The sequence below is a fragment of the Lepisma saccharinum genome, chromosome 12 (genome assembly GCF_977018435.1).
Source record: "Lepisma saccharinum chromosome 12, izLepSacc3.1, whole genome shotgun sequence".
NCBI classification, from domain to species: Eukaryota; Metazoa; Arthropoda; class Insecta; order Zygentoma; family Lepismatidae; genus Lepisma; species Lepisma saccharinum.
In genome coordinates, this window is record NC_139240.1 from 52,483,257 (window position 1) to 52,510,866 (window position 27,610).

The window sequence follows — 27,610 nt, forward strand, 5'->3', positions numbered from 1 at the left end:
TGGATCCCACTTTAAACTGTAGGTCCAGTCCCGATTAGCCTTACTGTGCATAAAGTGGACTTAAAATACCAAATCAATAACAATCAATCAATCAATTCAAGGCAGGTGGTAGTGAGGTCGGGAATCGATAGGTGGGTCCTGATCCTCAAGGGCTGTTGTACAGTCGGAGAAAGAATTACCTGGGCCACGGGACCTAGAATATCGTAACGTCTTAAAGCCTGTTGTTTATGCAACCCAAATAACAAATTATTCGCTTAAGTTTGTCTGGTGGATCTGAGTTCTCGGGAAGGATTGAGCATTGATAGCATGAGTCACATGACTCAAGCCCCAGCAACAACAAACAACAGCTGGGTGCTACGTGGCCTCAAGAAGAACATTTCAGCAACTGGTTTCTTAACAAGATCTACTCGTAAGAAAATATTTTTCGAGTGATACTAGTCATTGTCAAGAAGGTTCACTGAAATGATGGTTCTCATCACAGGCCACATGCCACACGCTAATGGATTTAGTCCATCTTATGCACTGGACCTACAGATTAAAGTGGGATCCGAACAAAATGTTCCTCTATCTGGTATTGAATTCGGAAGCCTTTGGTTACATGTCGAAGACGTTACCACTACGCCATCGGAGAGCCAATGGAACGCCTTGAGAAAGAGACGAGTGAAACCATATTTGGCGTAAATTTTAAAAATAAGACAATATTTTGTGGTCACAGTTTCGAACCGTGGGAGAGGCATTTTTTTGTTCCATTGTGCATTTCACGAGTTTCTAATTCTTCCTCACCGACACGATTAACGCCAGTGGGAGAAGAAAAGCGAAGTAAAATAACTGAAACAGAAATAAAAGGAAAAAGCGAAACAAATTTTATCCATAATATTCTGCAGTCACTTCAGTCGTGTTCAAGGAATCCTACCTTTAAAGAGAGCCGTGGCCTCTAACTTGTCTTTTCCCCTTCCTTTGTGCTCTCGATTCCCTCTGTCACGATTGGTCTAAAACGAATTAATGCGACGTTAATTAAACAATCCAAACAACGAAACAATGCACAATCAACTGCTCAACATTCCAATTTTTTTCGAATCGGAAAACAATTGAGATGCTGTGAAATGAAGCAAGATGCAGTAAAAAACTGAGAATTTGTTACGGTATAGAATTAAATCGGTGAAGATGTTCCATTTGATTGGATTTTTGTTATTTAGTGTCACTATTCTTTCACTTTTGGCAAATAGCGACGATGAAGATGAGTAATTAGTGATGATATGATGACATTGATTAACGGACACTCACCATGAACACCCATGACCAAGCCGAGATTCGAACCAGGGGTCCATGCTGTCGTAGCGCGCTGTTATAACCACTCCGCCACGGAGGTTGGTTAGGAGTGGACATTATACCATACTTTGTGTGCGCAATTGGGATCAATCAATGGAATGACTAGGCATATTACATTATTAATATGTTCATATCATAGTATCACGTCATATTATTCGGCACGAAGTAAACATCAGAGACATTCAATCTTGCATTATTGCCTTTCAACTATTTCTTCGACTTCAGGTTAATAACATCAATAAGATAAATTATGAAACAAATGATAATAAATGTGGGATATTGACAGTTATTTCGAATTACCTGACACAAGCAACATTAAGCAGACTCAGTGGGCAAGCTCATTAAGTGGTCAACCTTCGATCTCGTCACCAAAGTTCCCGGATTTGAGTACCGTCCTTGTCACAGGTGTTTGAGTATTTCGTCATTAATTTCATGCAATGGTCACTCTTCCGCGACTAGGAATAAAAGTGATGTTACGTAACAAAACTAATAAAAATAAACATGATAGAAGAGTACTTATTTCATCTCTCACGAAATCTCCTATAAAACCGGGATATGTGAAATATATGTATCTTCACATACTTTTTCGATTTCTATATTTAACTAGCCGAGACCGTGAACGGGAGAGCAATTTTCAATTCGAGAAACCGAGAGACGGAGACACTGTAAAGTCTTGTTTCTTTCTTGACATCTCCCTAATTGAGTTGTTGTTCTGTTCGTTATTGGCTTTGTATTGGCAATTGTCATTATTCTTCCCCTGTAGGTAAACCATTACGACGATTTATGATGAAATAAAGCAGATAAAACGGCAAGAACAAGAAAGTCATGCCTGCCCGGGACTTCAACCCAGAACATTACGTAACGAGATTTGAAATTCTGGAGAAGGCATCTGTGTTTCGCTTGACTTTATCTTTCCTCAACTTCTGTTATTATATCATGCACGTATAATTAAAATGGATCTGAGAAAATATGTTGCGATCCATAATTGTGTTGGTTTTTGTATGTGGTTGAACATGAAATTTTCTTACACTGTGACAATTTCTTTTGTAGTTTTTCTGCACAGATAAGCTAATCTGGACTGGACCTTCAGTTTAAAATGACGTACGAACTACTACGTGCATCCACCGTGTATCGAACCCGAGATCCCTAGATTATAAGGTGACGACGTTATCATTAAGCCATCGAGGAGGCCCCGTGAGAAAATATTATTCACTCGATCTATACAATATACAATTTATTTAAACATTTACATTTTCGTTTTCTTCTTTCATTTTGTTAAATACTCTTATACGACTCTTTTTTTGTCTTGGAATTTCTTCTTGTTTCAGGAAAAAAAATAATACATGCAGGCTGTATACCCCCCCTCCCCCATACAAATAGATAGAAAGCTCACTCTCGAGAACTAATTTATAAATAACGTAACCATTAGGAAACAATTCGAACGTTAACTGATATAACTGCAGAGGAAACAATACTTACAGACGCTAACGAAATATCTATTCTTGTATAAGCTCACAGGCAACAGGTATCTGTTGAGTCATTCACTCTTGCGAACTATGAGCGAAGGTCACTGAATCAAACGGTAGCAAAAAGGCGTCTGCTCTACGAAACTAGGGTTAGCAGACGAGCCCCGTGTTCCTGTTATCAATGACGTACGAAATAAGGAGAAACACAGCTTTCATATCAAACTAGACCTGTGTTTTGTCCCGCTATTGCATGTAAAACACTTTCTCGTCGTAGCCTTGAAGGCCTACGTAAAGGCTTCTCTGCAAGAAAGATATCTTACCATTGAGGGGAGGAAAAGTGTGTGTGTGTGTATCGAGGTCCTTCAACTTTCGTATTCTTCTTCATTTCAGAACGCGTGCTGTATCGTCGATTTAATCCAATCTAGCCGTTCTAGGTTCTGTTTCTGTTCGGTAATTTCACATTGTTTTCTTGCTTATGTTATTCGCGACAAAGCTTCTGGTTTCGATAATCTGGACGATAACGGGATTGTTTTGTTTGGTTGATTTGGTGTCTTAAGTCCACTTTATGCACAGTAAGACTAATCGGTAATGCACCTACAGTTTAAAGAGTGGTATCCGAACCACTATGTGCCTACACATTACTTTGTTGCTAGATATTTGCATGCTAAGATGTAGGAAATGCTACATTTTCAGTGTGTGGAATTAAGATTTATTTTTGATACAAAGAATCGGAGAATGGAGTAGTGAGAAAAATATCACCTCACATGTTTGAATTATAGCGCCCCCCCCCCCCCTCCACACACACACAGGATATCGGCCGTGGTTTTTATAACGAAATATAATATGGATGAATTATATCAAGAAAAACTGGAGCCTATTCACATCCCTACGGAACTTGGAAGAAAGTCCACATAGAAATTAGAAAGTTCTGTTCCGACAAAATCGGGACGTATAGTAAATGAAAAAGCAAAGTGCTACCTTGTGCTTTGTACCAAGCCATGAAGGCGTGTAGGGCAGGCCCGTAGCCAGGAATTCTTATTAGGGGGGGGGGGCAAAGTCAATCCTAGAGGGGGCAAATTTTTTTGTTGTTTTATTGTGTTGCATTAGCAAGGGTACAGAGGGGCACTTGTCCCCCTCCTCCAAAAGTGATATGTAACAGGAAAGGAATGATATCTTGAAACTCCAATGAACAAAAAAAGTTCGAACAACATCAAATAACAATATTTCGATAATTACTTTTCGGAATACCAAAGAATACAAACATAAAGTTTAACATAAATAGCGACTGTATCTACTTTGTTAATAGACGATTTATATGTACCAACAGTTTTGGGTTTCTCTGCAGAACTGATTAAGGAAGTCCTTTATAAATCGTGCTTCATAATGTTTCCCTCTAGTTTCCAGTATGCAAGATTTTTACGCACAAAGGAATCTAACGAGAATCCAACAGCACCATTGTGTTGTGTTATGCAAGAAAAAGTGAATTAATTAAATAATAATGATTACATTACATCTAAACTTTATTAATTTTGTGTAAAAATTTGTAATATATTTTTTTGTATTACAAGAGGTTAAGGTACGTATCTCCGAGCAGCTTGTTGTAATATAAGCAGAAAGGGTGTAAGTTTCGAATAAGTGGAGGTTTACGGATTTCAGCTGCGTGGCGGCAGTAGCATGCATGTAATACTCGAGAATTTCGCTTACCATACGATATACTGTGTACGCTGTTGTGACGTGATCACCACCTATGTTCAGTGGCGTCGCGTGTAGTTCGCATACGAGTGTTCACAATACTGTTTTTGTACTGAATGCAGATTTACTCCTCTTCCTTGTAACTTCATCTTCAATTGAAAAAGTGAGAATAAAAGTTCAATTTATTTTCAACAATTTCCCCCCAAAATCACGGTATATTTGAAGTAAAACATGAAGGACCCGGGGAAAGTGTCGCCCTCCCCCTTAAAATCCGCCAGGTTTAGGGAATTCTCGCTAAAGTTTGCAACTATGTAGCACAGACCTTTTCGAGTACCCTTAGACATGCCTTATATATGCTGCACTCTGGTGCCGAACGTAAGAAATATTGCCGCTTGCATCAGTGTTCGTTCGCACAACGAAGTGAACATCTTCGGGGTTATAGTGGCCAACAGCCCCTTGGCTGTTAACTCTATGCAACACGCACAGCAATTGTGTTCAACACCCTCTGTGGAACACCATGGGAGTCAGTGTTACCAACTATCTAGAAAAGTTATCAGACGTGAAAGATGTCGTGTCAGAGTAAATTGTGTGTATATACTTGTACATCAAACATACTATTTTTTAGAATTAATATACATATGTGTGTGTGCATTTAATATGTACGTAATTTAAGACATATACATGAGTGTTCACGTGTTCATGCGAACATTATCAGGAGACGTGCCTGCCTTTGTTACCATACACATTAGCGCCGCCATGTGGCTGAATTCGAAACTTACATCCTTTCTGCTTATATTACAACAAGTTGCTCGGAGATACGTACATTAACCTCTTGTGTATAAAGGTTTACTTTTCTGACATCTCAAACGGATCACCCGGTACTTTTCCAACATGTTCAATTTCATATTAGCTAATAATAAAAAAACAAGCACACAAACTGTATTTTTGAAAGACAGAATATGCATGACGAACTTATTTTTTTGTACATATGACACGTATAACTTTCATGTATAGTGGGATCCATGAGTATTACCGTGCAAATTGTCCATGACTATTTTCATTAATTTTTCTCTTACATCCTATGTGTTTTTAAGCAATGGATTTTTATGTATACTGGTGCAGAAGTTGTCAACAGCTTGTTTTGAGTTTTCTTTTAATTCTTGAAGCTTTTATTGGGTCAAATAAAGTGCACGAACATGGTGATGGACAATTTGCACGGTAATACTCATGGATCCCACTGTACAACATATATTTTACACATATGCAACATGGAGCGACGTAAAATAAGAAAATGCATATGCAACATGTTAACGCTAAATTGTGTACGTATTTAAAGTTTCTTCAATATTTAAATACACTACATGATCAATTCATACGCCAAATTGTCTCTCCTTTTCCTCAAATGAATTGTTCGTACATTTAAGCAGCAACAATCTGAAGTATATATTTGGCCTTACTTCTCTCTCTGGTAATTTAGAATGCATTACAGAGAAGAATCATATTGGGATCGAAGCAAGCAAGAAAATCTTTAGATCCAAATATTTGCAAACTGAAAAGAATTTAACATTTTTGTTTCATCGATTTGGCTCCCAGGGCTTTGGACTATAAGAATAGGATAACTGGTAATTGCGAGCGAAGCGAGCAAGAAAATTTTACGAAATGTACTTTTATTTGTATAAAATTTGAAAGCGAGGGGGGCAATTGCCCCCTGCAACTGCCCTTGGCCGTCTGGAAGAAAAATTCAAGAAAAACTTGAAAACTAATTCCATCTTGAGATCCATTTGTACTGCTATTCTTAGATTCTACTAGTCATGTTTCTTTACTTCAATGTTTCCCCCCCCCCCCCAGATTGGACTTCCGACCAAAATTGGGGAGGTGGGAAATTCCCCCGGCCCCTACTGTGGTTCCAGCACTGTTTGTGAGTCTCTCTTCATCAATTTCACGTCATCACTCATTGTCACGATTAGCTCGAAGTGGCAGAAAGGCAACGCTAAGTAAGAAAAATCAAATATCCACTCCCTATCTCTACCACATTTTTTTTTTTTTTATTTATTTTATTTTACTTCGCGTTTTGTGCCTCTTGGCTAATTTGCGAAGATGGGGATGAGTGATGAAATGTTGAAATTGATGAATGGACAATCACAAACAACCAAGCCCGACCGGAATTCGAACCCGGGACCCTTGGCGTCGCAGCGCGATGTGCTAACCACTCGGCCACAGGGTCGGGCTATCTCTACCACATGAATCACTATTACCAATAGGTAGACTTCGGAAACTAAAGAGTAAGCAGTTCAAACTTCATAGCAACACATCGAAACACATTAGGCACCTTTCATACAAGACTTCTAAAAATGTCACAACTGTTCTACATACTGAAAATTACGAAATCATTTCCCGAATTCTGAATCAGGAAGGGATTTTCTCCCCCTAATCCTATTACGACATTATTCGGAATCCCACACACCTTAATAAATCACAAAATAAATAAGAATAAGTGTTTTTGTTATGTTGCTAGAGTAATAGAGGATATCATTGTAAAGATTAGTGAGAATTCCAGGTAGGAATATGTTCTGTATTTTTCACAGGGGGGGGGCAAAGCAGGTCCTCAGGGGAGGCAGTTGCCCCCCCTGCCCCCCCTCTAGCTACGGGCCTGGTGTAGGGGGTGCGGAGTTAGGGTCTCACACTTTCTTGTTACGGCCGAAGGTGGGGATAATGTGATCAGCACCACGCCCCTGGCCGCCTTTACCCCTTCCCCCCCACATGTTTCCTACAGGTACCCACTTTATACGACGCTGGGTGGGCGCCGGAGCCACTTGAACAGGTGGACAAAATTCCAATTCTCCCCAGTCGGAGATCGAACTCAGATCTCTCGCATGGTAATCAAACGCCCTAACGACTGAGCTACTGCGGCACATATAGTATAGTAGCCTTTGTAATTAAGGCAATAATTATTTTAGCGTTTCGTTCAACGGTTTTAGGGGAATCATTTTCGGACATAGGCTATAACTCTTGTCGGTTCTGCGACCTGGCTTGAGAAAAGGCGATTTTATGACGAACAACATTCCACCTAACAAGTCACGTGACTTTCCTACATTTCCTGTGCCTGTTGGCTTTTGCATGAAAGACGAGTTGCTCCTTGAGACAGACAGAATCACCCGATCACCTAAAGGTGCAATGTGTGTTGCCTACCTTTCCGGCATTATTTACTGCCATTAAAGTCTTATGGGGAAGAACTTTTTTCCACCACTGTACTACGGGCTATAGGATAGTCATGGTACGAAAAGGGGCTCCGAGCTCCATTCCTGTTGGAGGATCAACATTTCGTTATTGACCCAGGACAATTGGGTGCCAGAAATCAGCGGCAATGGGACTCGATGCATTGGCCAAGCGTTAACCAATGAGAAACACGCCTGGTATACTTTGGCCCTTGGAGGGATGTTACATCTCTAGGATTAGTTTATTTTAGCGGTGGTAAAATTAGCGTTTATTGCTAAGAATAAACTTCTATGTTCTAAAATGGTCATGGAGATAAGAAAGATGATTATGAAGTGTCTCGCGTACATAGAAAACGTAAACAACAGGGAAGAGAACATGTGAATTTGTCGGTGAATGAAGATAGTTAACTCTATCCAAAGAGTGTCAAAAAACGGCAATACAAATGTACGGTGGTGGTAGAAATTACCATTGAAAATTTGCTATTAAAATCCACCTATTGGCGTAGGTTAGGCAACACACATAACGCCTTGCAAGAAAGCATTTCAGGATCTAGATGTCAAATTTTTATTGGCGGTGACTGTACATGAAAGAATTAAAGAATGGACATGAATTTCTAAAACAAATTACAGATAGAAGGATAAAACTGGATAGAACATATATATAGAGAAAAGGAAGGCATAGTGTGAATGCCAGTATAAGGTTATGTGGGAGAAAAAACAAGGAAGTTAATGGTAAGAAGGACTTTGAGGAAGGGGAAAGAAAGAGAAAGAGTGATAGAACGAAAGGAAAAGAGTATATATTGCAGGGAAAATGAAAGAGTGGAAGTGAGAGAACCAACAGAGAAAGAAAGAAAGAGCACAAGGCTATATGGAAGAAGAGAAAATGGGGAAGGAAGAAAGTGTTAGATGAGTACAAGTGGAAGAAGAAATAAGGAGGAAGGAAGAGAACAGCAACACAGGAGTATGTGGAAGGGGAGAGTGAGAGAGAAGAAGGAAGGTAACAAATGGCTATGTGGAAAGAGAACGAAAGGAAAAAGGGAAAGGGAAGAAGGAAAATGATAACAGGGACTATAATGGAAGGTAAAGCGAGGAAGTGAGAAGATGGTAACTGAGGCTATGTAAAAAGAGGAAGGATATAGTGGGAATATAGAGAATAGTATCAGAGGACAAGTGGAAAAAGAAACAATAGAAAGGAACAGCAACAGAGGGTTATGTGGAAGAGGAGAGAAAGAAGAAAGTAGAGAATGGTAGCAGAGAGAAAGTGGAAGAAGAAAAAATAGGAAGGAAGAGCAACAGAGGGTTATGTGGAAGAGGAAAGAAAGAAGAGGGTAGAGAATGGTAGCAGAAGACAAGTAGAAGAAGAAATAATAGAAAAGAACAGCAACAGAGGGTTATGTGGAAGAAGAGGGAAAGAAGAAGCAAGAGAATGGTATCAGATGACAAGTGGAAGAAGAAAAAATAGATAGGAACAGCAACAGAGGGTTATGTGGAATAGGAGAGAAAGAAGAGGGTAGAGAATGGTAGCAGAGAGGAAGTGAAAGAAGAAAAATAGGAAGGAAGAGCAACAGAGGGTTATGTGGAAGAGGATAGAAAGAAGAAGGTAGAGAATGGTAGCAGAGAAGAAGTGGAAGAAGAAAGAATAGGCAGGAAGAGCAACAGAGGGTTATGTGGAAGAGGAGAGAAAGAAGAAGGAAGAGAATGGTAGCAGAAGACAAGTGGAAGAAGAAAAATAGAAAGGAATAACAAAGAGGGTTATGTGGAAGGGGAAAGAGAGTTGAAGGAAGAGAATGGTAAAAGGGGATACATGAGGAAGAAGGAAAGCCTGAGATAGTTAACAGAGGGCTATGTGGAAGGAGAAACAGAGAGAAAGTACAAGAACAGCGACTATAAGAGAGGGAAGGTAAAGAGGGAAAGTGAGAGGACGGTAAGAGAGGGCTACGTGAAGGAAGGAAGGAATTGGATTCTAATTAAGAGCTATGTGGAAGGAGAGGGAGAGTGAAAGGATGTGCGTAAGAAGAAGGAAAAGAGGGGAAGAAATATAGCAAATTTTAGGCCAATCTAATGGTAAGAAGTTTCTCATTAAATCAAAATCAAGCTCCCGGGTCAGAAACCTGTCAGGTCAAAATATAAAGCTCACTTGAAGAAAGAAAATGCGGTCTCGAAACATACAATGTTGCGTGCCCAGAGGGGGGGGGGATTGGTTGGGTCCATACCACCTCCCGTTTGGTCCAATATTTGTAGAAAAATAACGTCAAAAGCAGGTAAAAGTTGCAAAATAAGGGTTAATGTAACCCCCTTTAGAAAATCTTGAGCACGCCACTGGCGAAATTGAATAGATAAATATTTTAATACTTTTTTTTGTTACTACCTCAACAACACAAACGTGGTGGTCCAGTGCTGTGTGGAGGACCTAAGTGCGATTTCCAAGGTAGGTAAATTTAGGTGGGAACATATCTATTTCATATCCCTGTCTACCCTGGGGCGTAGTGGCTGACATACAAGGGGGATGCGAAATGTTCCAATATTTTAACTGAAATGATATGATTGTTCAAAATCTGCGCTTATAGATCCACCAAGCTTTCTGAAACCTCGGGTAATACGCAAACTACAGGCTTCCCCGTAACTTTAACTAGCGACAGCAGCGCCACTGCTCCCGCGCCCGGTTTCAGTACTATTTACATATAAAATGTTTCTGAATTTAAAATGTATGTTTATTTTTTAACTCAAGGCAAGTAACGTGTTAGAGAGGCCTGACTTGCGCGCCGCGCCGCGGCAAAATCTTGAAACACTAAGGCCGAAGTGAAACGAGAAAAGAACCTCTGGTCTACACAACCTTATCAATGGGCCGCTGCAAGGTAAAGCAGCCAGAGCGTGGTGTTGATTTCATCACTTTCACATAAGATATGGACATAACAACATGGTACGTCATCTCTTACGTAACACTGATATACAAGAGGTTCCTTGGGAGAAGCTTTTTGTGACCAATCAATTCAATAAATTATGATCTGAACAAAATCAGTACTTGGTCAGCTAATCATGGGCTAGTAATTAATCCTTCGAGAACCCGAAATATTATTATAGTTTCGCAAAAAATGCTTTCCGCGTTTGAAATTTCGTCCCTCCCGCCCATAATGATCTTAGGAAAAGCTATTAAATTAAGTAAAACAGCCCAAAAACTGGGCGTAATGTTTAATCAGCATCTCTCATGGTCAGGCCACGTAAATTTAACTAGTAAAAGAGCCTTCGCTGCATTACACATTTTCTACCCGTTAGCATCAAAATCAAACTGGTGCAAGCGCTTGTTTTTCCACACTTCGATTACTGCGATTCTGTCTATTCCGACCTACCAGATGATCTCGCTCAACGTCTTCAACGAGCACAAAACGCTTTATTTTCGATCTGAAACAGGGCCGTATCAAGGTTTGTGGAGGCCCCTGGGCAAAATGTTTTGTGGGGGCCCCCCATTTCTATTTTATTATTTCTTACTAGGAGCTTTATTAGCTCAATATGTTAACCACCGATATTCAGCAGTCGAAATGGTAAACCTGATTTTAGAATCAGTATCATCCACAATCGAACATATCGCAGATAAGTTTGCAGGGAGACTAGTGCAGGAAAATAAAGTCACAGGACAAAAATTGTAGCGCTATAGCAACAGTAACATTCGCGTCTAAATGTCTAGTAGTAAATACTAAAGGGGTTCAGACGGAAACAGGGAACTGAGCAGTAGACTGTACTTACGTACATAATTTATTATAAATGATATTATTTACAATTAAGAGTAAATATGTCACTACATATGCACGGTCCATCTAGTGGACAATTACTGACAGGTTCATTGTGGAAACAGTAACTACACTTTCTTCAAGAAAATTCCCAAAGGCTTAACACTTATAGTACACACACTTTTCTTGCCTTTTCGCCGAAAATTCACCTACTATATCATCGAAGTCCAATTCACGAACATGTTCATGTTCAATGCTTAATAAACAAAGATTGGATAAGCGATCCTGTCCCATGGCGGTACGAAGCCTGTTTTTCACTAATATCATTTCTGAGAAAGCGCTAGTATATTTTATCTCCACAATTTTTTTCCCTAGAAAAACTCACAGTTCCAATACGATGTTGTTAACGAAAGAAAGTTATGTACTTCGTATCTGAGAATTGATTGTTTGAATGAGTGTGCCTTATTTCCACACCACAGCCAAATCATTCCATGGTATAAAGTACACTGTGCTTCAGATACCTACAAACCAAGAGCGTATATAAGCTCTTTGCTACAAACAGATCAACTAAGAGCTGTGCTACAATTGAATACAGAAGAGTGTAGACATACAATATTGAAGTTTTTTTGATTCTTAAAATGCAACTTCTTATGTAATTTTTCACAAGCATAGCCAGCTGGTTAAAATATATTTTTGATGGAGGCCCTTCACAGCTTCCTTTTGGTGGGGGGCCCGGCGCAATTGACCCCGTTGCCCATAGGCTAATCCGGCCCTGATCTGAAATATAGGGACCATTTATCCGTTTTCTTTACAAAGCTAAATTGGCTCAACTTAATTGATCGGCGAAAGGTACACCCTTCTCTATAGGGCAATCAGTTCAAAGGAACCGTCTTATCTCTCGAGCAGATTCTCAGTGCTCTGTGAATCAATCACACAGCCTTGACACCAGATCGCGCGGGAGAACTCAACTACTCATCGCCCTTCACAACTCAAATTTTTATTCGAAATCTTTCACCGTTACTACTTCTCGTCTTTGGAACTCACTGTCCCTCGAAATCCGGAACTCATCTTCAGCATATGTCTTTAACACACAATTAAAACATTTTTTTTTTGGGCACAAATAGTTTGCACTAGTGATAAATTGAATACAGTTAAGCGCAGAGAAACACTGAAAACCCATATTCACCTTAATATTTCAAATCCCTGACTACTGTCATGAATATCTGATTGTGTGTGTGTGTGTTTGTGTGGATTGTTGTATGGTCGTGAGTATAGGGTAGGATTTTATTCCCGTATGTATTTTTTCTTATCCTTTTTTTGTAATTTTATATTTCTCTTTCTTTATTGTAATATTTACCTTTCTATGTAATGGTTTAAATGTTGTTGTAAACATGGTTAAGTGGTAGAAAAGGCTACAAAGCCTTAACTTCGCCATGATAAACAAGACGCAATAAATAAAATAAATAAATACACGAGCTGTTGCCACACAGGGTTGAAGTATTGTGAGAAAATAGGTGAAACGTATAAGCGACTCACTGTCATGTACGTTACACAAAAGTTTGTGTGTCTGTGTGTGTGTGTGTGTGTGTGTGTGTGAGAGAGAGAGAGAGAGAGAGAGAGAGAGAGAGAGATAGTGCGTGTGTATTTTCCCACGTCCTTGCATAAAAACTTGGAAGAACTCTCGTTGTCTAAACATTTCTATCCGGGCTGGTCTTGTGGTAACACATTGCAAAGTCAAGAAATCCTGAAATCGAATTGTATACACAAGGACGCATTAAGAAGGGGGGCGGTACAGGGGGTCCGTACCTTCCGAAAGACGTACCAAGCAAATTACTAAAATTAAAGAATCAGCTTGTTCAGCATTTGTTGTATAATCGAGTTATATCTTTCCTCAATTTGCACGAAGACAAGGATTATGTTACGATCATGCGGTTTTGAATTCACAGTACCAAAAGACTTATGAACACCATTGCTTAAAATGTTAATCAAGAAGTTTGCTTTTCATCATCAGGACATAACATCCTTTTTTGTTGTTCAATATACAGGGTGTTCATAAAAACCCGGTACCATTAAACAAACATAGCTCGGGAACTACATGCAATAGAACAATGCTGTTGATTGCAAAATGAGCTATAACTCTCCACGGTTATATGCCATACATCTCAACGTGCGCCCCTGTAGTTGCTCTCAGAACATCAAGGCGGTAATCCACTTCTGCCCATACACGCCCTAGCATATCATCAGTAACAGTTAGGATACTCTCCGTTATTCTTCTTCGAAGAGTAGCAACATCTGGAACAGGAGTGCGGTAAACACAATCTTTGACATACCCCCAGAAGAAGAAATCCAAGGGTGTGATATCAGGAGAGCGCGGTGGCCAGGGAATAGGTCCATCACGGCCTATCCACCTGCCTGAGAAATGCCTATCCAGAAGATCTCGAACATCCTTGCAATAATGAGGGGGGTGCTCCATCTTGTTGAAAAATTATGGTTGGCTGTAATTCTTCCAAGTGAGGAAGAAGGTACTGTTTTTTTGTACTGGTACCGGGACTTTATATTCACTTTTTTTTCATTAATTTCATTGCTAGGACAGTTGTTCTTGCACAAATCTTAACTACACGTAACACGTACTATTATATCTCAATTCCTATAACAATGAGCTAACATCGTCACCTTGTAATCAAGGGATCGAGGGTTCGATACCCGGTGGAGGCATACAGCACAGTGGTTCGGCTCACACTTTAAACTGTAGGTCCAGTCCTGACTTGTCCTTCTGTGCATAAAGTGGACTTAAACATGAACTCAATCTACCAATCAATGACATAATGACAATCACAATAATAATTACCTTACATTGTGATTTCATATATTAATTATACTAATGCATTAATAGTGTAAGTTTTTATTATTAGTGTCTGCGCATACAAGCTCATTTTCTCATGTAGTTCATCATTCATCCTTATTCCAACAGTTTCCATAGAATCGTAGTTCTATTTTCATTATTCTATGTCACTTTTCTGCGTATTTAGAATAATCGCGACGATGAGGATGAATTATAACTGCATGACATTAATGATGGCTCACAAAGCAGCACTGATGAGAAGGCCAGACTCGAACCCGGAACCTTCTGTAGTGAAAGTGCGAGTAAACCACAGAACACCCCTATACTCTAGCCCTGCGGAGTTGTTTTCTTAATTCTTTGTCATATTGATACGAGTATAGAGCTACGTCATAGACACAATACACATTAATACACATGTTACCAAAATAACCATAACCTATGAAACTAAAGAATGACCGGTTTAATTTTGAGTAATTAATAAAATTATTTAATTAATAAACATAAAAATGTATGAAGTATTGATTTCATATTGATCATATAACAAGAGTATGCGTTTCGCAGTGGCGTACCCAAGGGGGGTTTCGTGGGGTTGTAACCCCCAGTACTCCTTATAAAAAGAACATCAAAGGTAAGAAAAGATGGCGAAATGAGAGCTGACTACCAGAAAAGGTGTACGTAACCCCTAACTTTCGAAGATCCTGGGCACGTAACTAGAGTCTCGATTAGCCAAAAGTGTAAGAAAATCGACGCTAAAGTAACAGAAAGACGAATTATAACCCTGCAATAATTTCACATAACTTCTTCCTCCCGAATATGGCATTCTAAAGTACAGTATAACATCGTTAATCCTGACTAATGCAGGGAATAAGTTGACCGGTTTAACGAAAGTCCGGATTAACTTAAATAGCCTAAAAGAACAGTAGAAAGTGCATTAAAACTCCGTTTATAGCAACAAAACACGTTTATTATGGTGTATTTAAAGACTCTAGGCCTACAATACAGTACAAAGTCTGCGGGAAACAGAATTTCATCAGTGGTTGACTGCCTCTTCTATGAGAAGTTCTCTTCTTGACTTCTAGCCACATTTAAAACCTTGCATTCTGCTTTGTTTTGCCTTTTGCCTGTCCCGCTTATCGGGGTTCGGATTAACGAGAATTTCCTGTTCGAGATATACTTATTATCAAAAGTGTTAAAATATATCACTGAACGAAGTTTCATAACGCAGAAATTCCTGTGAGAACTTCTGTTACAGATTAGTGTAACGACTTTTGAAGCACCCTGTATTTAGAAGGTTATAATTAAAAGACAAACTTGTTATAAACCAACATTGTGGTATACGAGCTGCTTAAAGCCAGGAGCCCCGGGTTCGAATCCCGGCCTAGGCATGGATGTTTGTGAGTGTCCATTCATCAATTTCATCATATCACTCATCCCCATCTTCGCAAATTAGCCAAAACTGGCACAGAAAAGCTAAGTAAAATAAAACAGATCAATAACAATAACGGGCTGCTTAGAACATTTCAAAATTTTAATATTTACTCCAGTTGTAAATGTAAACAAACGCACTAGTAGCTTTTGAATACGTTTAAAGAACAAAACAAATCTAACGTAAAGATCGATGAAAGATGGCGCTAATTGGCAGAACTGAAATTCATCTTGTTTATATTTAGTACACACTACGTAACAAATTTAGAATGCCCTGAGAAATTACACAATATAGCAGGAGTACGAAAGGTTCGTTCAAACCTTTTCTATATATTTACCAGAATGACGCATGGTACTCGCTTGCTGAAATTCCTCTTGTGTCAATATGCGCTACGAAAACTTATAAAAACGTTTTACAATGGGACCTAATATGACAAAAATTAGAGTTCTTGAATCCGTATTTTCAACGTGTAACCATTTTAACAATAAGTTATGTTGTTCTCACTTGACTGTAAAGCTTTTCTAAGAATGCTTAGTTTACATAAAATTCAAATCAACGTAGCAATTGCTCATTGTTCGCTCGTGTTTAGGTCTAAAGGCACTGCTAAGGTGATGGAGTTAGAGCCTGATTACAACAATATACAGTAAAACCTCGTTAATCCGAACAGGGCAAAAGAAAAGCACAATGCAAGGTGTTAAATGTGGCTAGAAGTCAACAAGAGAACTTCCCAAAGAAAAGGCAGTCAACCACTGATGAAATTATGTTTTCCGCAGACTTTGTACTGTACTGTATAGTGTATTTAGGCCTATACCCTTTAAATACACAATAATAAACGTGTTTTGTTGTTATAAACGGAGTTTTAATGCACTTTCTACTGTTCTTTTAGGTTATTTCAGTTAATCCGGACTTTCGTTAAACCGGTCAACTTATCCCCTGCATTAGTCCGAACTAACGAGGTTTTACTGTACTGAAAGAACCTCAGAAATTATTAAATATAGAGAATATTGTTGCAGTCATTGCCTTAATAGCCTAAACATGAAACGTCGTTTATAGCCGAGAATGATGTGATGTAGAGGTAAGAAGAAGAGATTGATTTGCTTTATTTTACTTCGCTTTTTGTGCCACTTTTGCGAAGATGGGGATGAGTAATGATATAATCAAGTTGATGAATGGACACTCACAAACATCCATGCCGGGATTCGAACCCGGGACTCCTGGCGTCGTAGCGCGATGTGCTAACGGGGATCGGCTGAAAACATATAGAGAAGAACAGAGAAGGAAACTCTTTCTCTTCCATAGTAAATAATCCTAAAACATATTTAAAACAGTAATTATATTGATATTGTAACATGTAACGAGTTTCTCACTTGTGATGCATGTTTCTGGAATTTCAATACGCATTATGATGACATTTACGTTCTCTCTGTTTCTTTCTATTTCTGTTGCTCACCATCTCTTGCCTATTATTTCTTTCTTCCCCTTCCCCTTTCCTCATCCTCTATCCCCTTTGTTTCTGCGTTGTCTCCTTCTTACTCACCCTTTTTCTTTCATTCCTCTGCATCTGCTGTTCAACCCCTTTCTTTTTCTCTTTGTTCTTCATAGTCTTTCTCTTCTCTCTTTCTCTTGTTTAGTCTCTTTCCCTCTCTCTCATACTCATCCTTTTCTCCCTCTCTTGCACACCGTCTTTCTTTCTTCTCTCCCTTGTTCACCCTCATTCTCTCTCTGAATCTCTCTCGCTCATCCTTCTTCTTCTTCTTCTCTCTCTCTCTCTCTCTCTCTCTCTCTCTCTCTTGCTCAGCCTCTATCTTTCTTGTTCATTCTCTTTTCTCTTTCTATGTTTCCTCTCTCTCTCTCTCTCTCTCTCTTTTGCTCAGCTTCTATCTTTCTTGCTCATTCTTTTTCTTTCTTTGTTTCCTCCTCCTCCTCCTCCTCTCTCTCTCTCTCTCTCTCGCTCATCCCACATTTCTCTCTCTCTTGCTCAGCCTCTATCGTTCTTGTTCATTTTCTTTTCTCTTTCTTTCTTTCTTCCTCCTCTCTCTCTCTCTCTCTCTCTCTCTCTCTCTTTCTCTCTCTCGCTCATCCCCCCTCCCCTTTTTGCTCAGCCTCTATCTTTCTTGTTCATTTTCTTTTTTCTTTCTTTCCTCCTCTCTCTCGCTCATACCCCCTCCCTCTATTGCTCAGCCTCTATCTTTCTTGTTCATTATCTTCTTTCTTTCATTCTTTCCTCCTCTCTCTCTCTCTCGCTCATCCCTCCTCTCTCTCTTGCTCAGCCTCTATCTTTCATGATCATTTTCTATTTCTTTATTTCTATTCTCCTCTATCTTTCTTGTTCATTCTCTTTTTCCCTTCCTCCTAGTCCTCCTCCTTCTCCTCTCTCTCTCTCTCTCTCTCTCTCTCTCTCTCGCTCTCGCTCATCTCTCCTCTCTCTCTCTCTTGCTCAGGCTCTATCTTTCTTGTTCATTCTCTTTTTCTCTTTCTTTCCTCCTCTCTCTCTCTCTCTCTCTTACAATCTCTCTCTTTCGTCCTTTCTCTCTTTTCATCGCTCTCTCACCTTCTTCTGTTTCTCCAGAGTCTATGGAAAACATGTAACTCTGAACAAATCTCATATAACCTACTTGGTTGGGCATCACTAAGACTAGAGAAAATATAGGTGAAATATAACATATTAATTTAATACTTTCTTTCTTTCCACTAGATCAACTCGTTAGGATTTCTGACTGGCTACTCAAGATCACAATGCTGTTCTTCCTAGCGGTATTTGCTAGCGGGTTGCTGGTGGCTGCATACGCAATCTTCACATGGAACAATGCTTATTTCAAGGAAAGAGGGATACCATACTTAAAGCCCCTTCCGTTCGTTGGGAATGCATTGCCCGCAGCCTTGATGATGAGAAGCTTTGCAGACTTTTTCGAGGACAAGTACAAAGAGTTGAAGGACAGTCGATTGGGAGGTCTTTTCCTGGGTCCGAACCCGGTTCTCTTGGTGTGCGACCCTGAGCTGATAAAACTGGTGTTGGTGAAGGACTCTGAGTATTTCCCGAACAGGGCCTTCAAGCCAGACGAGAAAGGTGACCCGTTGCCTTCCAAGCTGGGATTCTTCGTGACTGGAGATAGCTATAGGAGCATGGCCAGAAGAGCAAAGACAATCTTCGGGATCACCAAACTGAAGAAGATGTTCCCTCCAGTTCTTGGAGCAGGACTCTTCTCCTCCAAGAAGTTCAATACCGTGGCGAAGAGATCCGAGCCTGTTGACGTCATGGAGCTTGCCAACGTCCTATCCATGGACATCACCATGTCTCTAGGAGGTGTGAACGATGACGTCATTGTCGAAGAAGGACTCTCCGCCTTAAGGAAGATTATGGACCCTTCTGTCCGTCGCATGTTTGGGTTTTTCTTAGCTGCGGAGTTCCCGTGGGTTGTCCGTTACATCCCCTTGAAGATTGTGGAGGACAGTTTCGTCCAACTGGGGAGAAATATCATGAAAGAGGTCTGCAGAGCAAGGTTGATGCAGAAAGGTGAGAAGAACGATCTCATGAACATCCTTCTTGATTGGATGTCGGTAGATGGCGTCACAGAGACTCTTCTGGATGACGTCATCATCCCTAATAAGAATGGCAACAAGGAAGCACAAGGTACATTTCGCATTCATCATAATGATAAATCAGACTAACATTTTAATGAACAATAAAATTCAAGAAAATGCTGCATGAAAAGAAACAATAATGTCCCAAGAACCACAAAAGAATGCTCTATAAAAATTTTAAAATACTCATTTACAACGCATGCTCAGTTCATCATTTCCATTGACAACACATTTTGTATTTGAATTACGCATTACAATTAATGCCACACAACAAGCCTGATGCATTTTGTTTGGATAGGTAAGCCGTTTGCTTGATGACAATTGCAATATTTTGCAATTGAAGTCTATATTAATTCCACATTTTGATTAAAATAACTAAATACATAGTAATTCCAGGAAAAATGGACGATTTGGTATATGTGTAAAAAGTAAACTTTCGCCAAATTATTCACGAGTGTATATTTTTGAGAATGCTACTTCGGTAATCCAGTTCATCAAAAGATGTTTTTCTTTGTACGAATACTGCAACTTGTGTATATAGGATGCCCGTGCACGCAAGGGTGCGTGTGAGTCTCTCTGTCTGTGATTATAATGGTGGCTGTATTTGTCTGTGTGTGTTTGTGCATGTGTATTTTATACGACTACTAGCGCTGAAGATAGAATTCGATGTACTGCCTGTCAAGGTAACTTAATATATCAGGTAGCGCCATCCGAAAATTGCCGATTATGCACGAGCGCGTGACGTCATGTGGGAGGATCGGTTATGCTCGGTGCCCCTTCGGTTATGTTCGTTCGGGGCCCCTTCGGTCATGTTCGTTCGAGGCTTGGCTGAAGCAAACTGCCGCTATCATTTCTATGCGAGTTTCAGAGAGGGAAAGTGTTTCATTACTTTGAGGGGGAAGTATTAATTATCATACTTCGTGATGGTATTGAGGTATTCCATTAAAACATGCTACTTTTAAAAGAGGGAAAATTGCACATGCAAACGTATTGTAAAAATTCATGTTTCTGAAACCTGATCGATATATTATAAAGAAGGTTGTCCGTGTTCTCATTAGCATTTCAGATTTCATCATTTCATAAATCGTATTATGATTTTAATAAAAGAAACGTTGCATGCTAAAGAAGAATTGCGTAGTGAAAGAGTTACAAATAAATAATTGATTAACAGATTTGGTTTATTTTTGCTTTTCTGTCATTTTTATAAATATGAAAGGAAAACCCATAAGCCGTAGTCACCTCCTACCGTCGTTCTTCTTTCTTTGTTTACACAAGCCGGCCTCCGTGACGTAGTGGTTAGCACATCGCGCTTCAACGCTAGGGTCCCGGGTTCGAATCCTTGCCTGGGCATGGATGTTTGTGAGTGTTCATTCATCATTTTCATCACTCATCTCTATCTTCGCAAATTAGCCAAAAGTGGCACAAGAAGCGAAGTAAAATAAATCAAATCAATCAATAAATCTTTGTTTCCACATATACTTTCACATTTACTAAATTCTCCATTTTCTCATTAAGGACAAATCAATGTCTTATCCATTGGATTCGAAGCGGGACCCCTGGCGTCGTAGTGCGTTGTTCTAATAACTCCCCCACTTAAATCGACAGAGGCGTCCGAGGTACTACGGGCCTTACAGAACGTCACAGGAGTACTATCGGATTATAAATTATGGATGTTAGAGTGTGGATAATAAATAAATAAATTATATAATATATAATCGATTAATAAAAAAACACCCGTTCTTTATTTATAGAATTTCAAAGAGCAATAGTTTGCCAAACTAAAAAAGATCCTATTTTGTTCTCACGACGATAAAAATAGAAGGTATAATCGAAAAAAAAATGGTTACTATAGATGGGCACAGAATTGAATAAGTTGAATTTTGATGTAACTCGTTTTAATGTGGTTTTCTACTGGTTAACTTTTAAATGGAGTCCAAACTTGAATATCCGTAATTTTTTAATCCGATAATAGTCAGGTATAATCTATTTATAACATTTAACACAAGGCACTACAAAAGCCTAATATTTAGTTCCCTGACTGAATCTTTTCTTCTTAATCATTCAGAACGTTGCAATCATTTAAAAGAACATTTCAAAATTTACATAACATGAGAAAGTATTAAAATAATACTGATATACTTAAAATCCAATCTTTACCGTTCTCCATAATGTAACTTTATTTTTCAAATTATCAAGTGAAAGAAGCAATATACAATCTAGATAAAATTTTACTCTGCACTTGAAACTTACTCTAAATTCGAAAGAATCCCCAACCTTCTTCGTATATTTATTTATTGTACAATAATTTACAGATCAAAGTTCCACATGCAAAATTTTTTTGCAACGTTTTATGTGCAGGAAGAATGACGAAATAGTTTGTAAAACTTTGTTTCAGACTTTGAAAACGCAATTCCAGTTTGTAATTTGCAGATATTTTTAATTTCTCTAGTTCAAATTTGGCTGCAAGTTATCGTTGTCATAGTTCTAAAAAGTATTTTTTCGTATTAAGAACTTTACATACAAACGCGTGCAGAAGACGAGCCAAAGTGTACAAGTATACTAATTTAACTAACTTAACCTACTCGAAATACTTGATGGGTGCTAGGAACATCAAACTTAAATGTCTTAACCCACTAATTCAAGCCTATAGAAATAGATTTATGATCACACGGTAAATGAAACTTTTTGAGAATATCGATGAAAATATCTTAGTTCTTTGTTTAATTAAACAATAAAGGAGAAAAGTTACATGATCTCACAATGATTGACCGTGCAAGTATACAAATGATTAATCGTTAAAGAACTTTGTCCGCAGATTTTCCGTTTACATTTACATTTGTGTCTGAGTTGTATAACCGGAAATATACTCCAAGGCTGATATGCGACACACATTTGTACAATAACGAAGTAACTTGCAATACATTAATCATAGGTCTTGCTCTTTTTGACAGAAATGTACTACAAAGAAATAATGTAACATCCATTGGTTTATATTGAGTACAAGGCTACAAAATTATCCACAATGTATTTGTAAATTACCAATATTGAACAAAGTTGCAAAAATTTCAATAATGGGTGTAATATTCACTCACGCAATATTTACCATCGTGCATACAACGCTATGTAACTCGAATTGAAGATGTAAGTAAATTTCATTTCCAATAGCGTGAAAGTCAATACGCGATCTTCAAATGCACATTTCCGACAACGTTTTTCACAATAATTTGAACATTCAAATCACAATCAACATCGGTTTGTGTTAAATAAATGAATTTGTTAGTAATTATAAATCCGACTTACACATACCAAATCAGTTAGGCTCACTACGTACTTCACACTAGTTGAACACATTTTCAAGATATTGATGGCTTTTCTTGTAGTACTGTCGGTTAGGTTACGTTGTAGATTTTGAACTTCTTTATTTAGTTAAAGCAGGTTGAAAGAGGTTGTTTGTAATCTTTAATTTATTTGCTTCATTATGCAGACGCGTGTTTCTCCTTTGTTTGGTTTGGTTTGAGTTAGTGTTTTAAGTCCACTTTATGCACAGTAAGGCTAATCGGGACTGGACCTACAGTTTAAAGTGGTATCCGAACCACTTGTGCCTCCACCGGGTATCGAACCTGGGACCCCTTGATTACAAGGGAATGACGCTACCACTGCGGCATGGGGGAGGCCCTTGTTTCTCCTTTGTAAACGATCGAATATGTTTTCCAACAACGAAACATTGCTTGCAGTTTGTATATACACGCACCTTCGTCTACATATTTTTCTCTTTTTGGGCAACATAGTCTTTAGCCTGTTTAGGGCACGTCACTTTATTGCATGTCTTTCGTAGCGTACATCTCTGCAAACCTTATCAACACGTCCTACAAGCGAATCATATTGTGAAGGTAAGTGCTTAGGAGAACTACACCATTTCCTCGACTATTTGGTTCTAAAGTAATTGGGTGTAATTTTAGCGATGGCACTGCAGTTGACTTCAGCACGTTCTTTGGCGGAAAATACAGAAGTTCTGCTTTTAGATCTCGCACATAGTCTTCTTCACAATAATTGGCACTGCACACTTGCATTTTTTACATTTCGTCTACAAGCATGAATCCACTGTTTACTTACGCAATTATAGACTGGAAATCTATGATATTTTATGTCAGTTCCTTTAGTTTTCTGGTTATAGTTTTCATAGCTTGCTACAGCACAATTAGACATGATTGCAGTCTACAAGTACAAAAATACAATAAAAATAAAAACAAAATCAATGACCTGCTTGTTCCGATTTTTACGACGTTAATTTGTGTGTTAGTAGCTAAATATGCCCCGCACCAAACCCAATTCTTCCCAGATTATGTTATGCATCCACGGATGACTGCGCATACGTACTGCACATAGCAACGAGCACCCCAAAACCCGATCCTCCCAGATGACGTAATGCATACGTACTACACATAGCAACGAGCACCCCCTGACTGCCTGTTCCCGTTGGCTTATTTACAAACCCTATAGTGCTGCAGAACCTCCAGCGATATGTGGCTTCTGATTGGCTCTCATTCCGGAAGTTAATCTTGTGTTCTCTCAACGCAACGCTAGATGGCAGGGTTGAAATTGACAATGTTGATTTAAGAGATCCATCCCAACAAGATAAGAAAGCCCTCCAAACTGAGGTTAATTTAGAGCACATTTTCTTTTAAATTAAGGTTTTCAAAGACAGAAAATAAGAACTTTTCTATAAGTTAATGGTTTTCTTATTTAAAATCACATCAGTGCAAACATTGTAACTACTTATGCATATATTTTCTATGTCACATTATTATTCACGATGCTTCATATTGATTTTACTCACTTGAAAACGACTCAAAAAAATTTTTAACATTTTTTTCCATACAAATATGTATTTCTTAATACAATTTCGACAATCTGATTACAAATTTTATTTCTAAATATTCACGAGTCTGATCTTTCCATACTTATCCTGTAAACAGACAAACAAGGAACGACGGACAAGGAACATAAACTCTTCCGGTGCGCACAGCCAATAAGACAGCGTTATGTACCTCTGGTTCTGCAGCACTCGAGGGTTTGCAAATATGCTTCCCGTTGGCTACATGATAACTGCACAAAGTGTGCAAATAAATGCTGCTTGTTTGAGAAGAAAAAAAAATATAAAACTTTAAATTAAAATAAATTCTTGTTGGTTACGTGAGAACTGAAAAAAATTAAAAATCTAAAACTTTACAAACTAAAGTTACTAAAATTTACAGAAAATTGTGATCAGTTACTTTATTTTGTCAAAAAGTTTTATTTTATATGGAAGAAACACCTCAAATATACTGATAATATAGTGTTTAAAACTAAGATCTATCTCTCCAGTATGGAATGGTCTATCTAACCTAGGGTAATATGGTATATATAGGGTGTATCATAAGTAATAGAGCAAACTGACACAGTTGAAAGTACACGATAATAGAAGCAAAAAAGTCTCAGTAAACATGGGTCTGCAAACGAGCCGTTTTCGAGATAATCGCGAATGTGTGGTTACAAGCAGCCACTGACTTAATTGTTTGTAAACGTCGTCCTAGTTGATAAAATGCTAATAATGTGTGCGAATGTGTGGTTAGAAGCCGTCACTGATTGCATTTTGTAAACACCGAGTGCTTTAATCCGAGGTTTGCTCTTTGTTTACAAAACAGAACATTTCCGAGAGGTGGCGTTGTAATCAAACAGGATGGATACAATTAGTACACAGTCTAATCGTACTGTGGGAGTCACGTCAGTTGTACTGGACTGCGTAGTGAAAATGGAACCTTACAGCAACGAAGAGTAAATTTTACCAACTAGGATGACGTTTACAAACAATGAAGTCTGTGGCTTGTAACCACACATTCGCAATTATCTCGAAAACGGCTCGTTTGCAGACCCACGTATATTGAGACGTTTTTGCTTCTATTATCGTGTACTATCAACTGTCAGTTTGGGCGGTTACTTATGATACACCCTGTATAGATGGTGGCATAATTATATTTATAACATTATTCATCGTTAGCATATGTCGCCAAAATACTAGTGTTAAATTTTCTCAGCAGTATTGCCATAAGTAACAAAATTATAGCGATTCTTAAAAAGGGGGTTCATCTCTCCCGGATTTACCCTGTATTTACATATCCAACGCATCTTTAATACATACAAATGCGATCCCTGGTTACAACAAATAATGCCTTCTTTTGCTGTACGCAATGGTTTTGATGATGCTTACTCAAATCGTTTCAGATTGGGAAAGTGATGATTTCCTTGCTCTGATCGTGACGTATCTGATTGGAAGCGGAGAATCCAATGGAAGGGCATTAGCTTTTGGTTTCTACGAGATGGCTATGAATCCGAAGGTTCAAGGCAAGGTCTACGAGGAAATCGATTCAGTCCTGGAGCAGTGTGAGGGGAAAATGACGTATGAAGCTTTCCAGGAACTCCAGTACTTAGAAATGGTTGTTTTAGGTGAGGTAAAGTCCACATTTATCATAGATGAGGCAGTAGTGAAGATTTTTGGGGGAAAGTAGTGATAAATTTTCACACACTCACGCACAAACGTGGGTATTAGAGTGCTGCATGGAACAAGTTTCGCTCGCTAGAACTCATTTGAGTCTCCAATCATCGAGCGTATACAATGGGATATCATTTTAAAGTGACAATAACCGTAGACACATGTAACATATCCGTCTTCGCAGTTTCAGCCCACAATCAATTTCACTAAACTACATTTTCGCATGGAGATGATGCTATGTTCACTTATGTTTCACTTCCACTACCTCTATCACTACACGATCCATATTTGAGGGTCCAATACTACAGACAAACGAAGGTTTACGTGTGCCAGGCTTAGAGCGTAAAGCGCTTGTTTTGGCTGTTCCAACGTTATTCGCTCGAACGAAGAAGGTCTCGGTTCAATGCGCTATCTAGCGTCCTGCGTGCGAACTCGAGCGAAATGCTCTTCTTACAGCACTATTCGCTACCAAACCAGACATTTCTTTAAAAATGCTGACACTATAATGAAGGTATTACAAAGAATTTGAACAGGTGTCATGTCAACAGCAATCCCTATGGTCAGACATCCACCGAGTAAGTCAAGCCTTTGAGCCTTGTTCAATCTACACACGAGTGTCCGTACATTGAATTTGCACGCAACTGCCCCTAAGTTCAATTTACACACAACTGTCCCTGCGTTGAATCCACACGCAAGTGTTCCTACAATTAATCCACACGCAAGTACCCCTAATTCAAGATAGACACAGGTGTCCCTACGTTCAATTTACACACAAGTGTACCTACGTTCAATATACACACAGGTGTCCGTACGTTCAATCCACATGCAAGTGTCCCTACATTCAATTTACGCACAGATGTCCATACGTTCAATGTACACACAGGTGTCCCAACGTTCAATTTACATACAAGGGCCATATGTTCAATTTACACACAAGTGTCCTTACGTTCAATTTATACACAAGTGTCCCTATATTCAATTTACACACACACACACACGTGTCCCTACGTTCAATTTACGTACGAGTGTCAAAGACTTGAGAGATATAGATAAGAATAGTAAAAAAAGGTAAAGTGCTCCCCTGTGCTTTGCACCACGCCATGAAGGCGTAGATAGGATGTGGAGTTTCTTGATCACGACCGAAGGTGGGGGTGATGTAATCAGCATCACGCCCTTGGCCGCCTTTAACCCCAGAGTTTCCTCCAGGTACCCACTATATAAGGCGCTGGGTGGGCGCCGGAGTCGCTTGAACAGGTGAAAAAAATCCCGGTTCTCCCCCGCCGGGATCGAACTCTGGTCTCTCGCATGGTAGTCAGAGGCCCTAAAGACTGTGATCATAGTGTGAGGTAAATTTGTAATTGACAAAGCGGTCAACAGGAATACTTGCTGTATTGAACATTTCACTTTCATGGTTTCAAGTCAAAGTTTATGCAATGACCTAAAATGTAACTGGAATGTATTTAAAGCACTGTACAGTGAAAAAGAGTATTCACAAGACATGCCTAATTGTTTAACTTTACAGAAACCCTTCGCAAGCACACCCCGTTCCCAGTGACCAATAGGAAATGCGAGAAGAACTATCAGATACCCGGGACGAAATACGTCATAGAGAAGGGCATGCACATATACGTGTCGATGAAGGGCCTCCATTACGATGCTGAGTATTACCCAGAGCCGGACAAGTTCGACCCAGAGAGGTTCACGGAAGAGAACAAGAAGAAGCGTCCATCTTGCACATACATGCCCTTTGGAGCTGGGCCTAGAATATGCATGGGTGAGTGATTACATATTGAAGCTAGTTCCC

General features: G+C 39.1%; 1 protein-coding gene across 4 annotated transcripts in view; it reads left to right on the forward strand.

Moving 5' to 3' along the window:
* LOC145996066 (cytochrome P450 6j1-like) overlaps positions 1-27,610 on the forward strand; it is a 260,095-nt gene that overhangs the window by 222,765 nt on the left and 9,720 nt on the right. For all 4 annotated transcript variants that reach the window (XM_083132294.1, XM_083132296.1, XM_083132297.1 and 1 more), the window contains exons 2-4: positions 18,391-19,326; positions 25,539-25,760; positions 27,329-27,580. In XM_083132294.1, coding sequence (XP_082988420.1) covers positions 18,432-19,326; positions 25,539-25,760; positions 27,329-27,580 — 1,369 coding nt within the window. In that variant the 5' untranslated portion in view covers positions 18,391-18,431. The remainder of the gene's footprint in view (positions 1-18,390; positions 19,327-25,538; positions 25,761-27,328; positions 27,581-27,610) is intronic.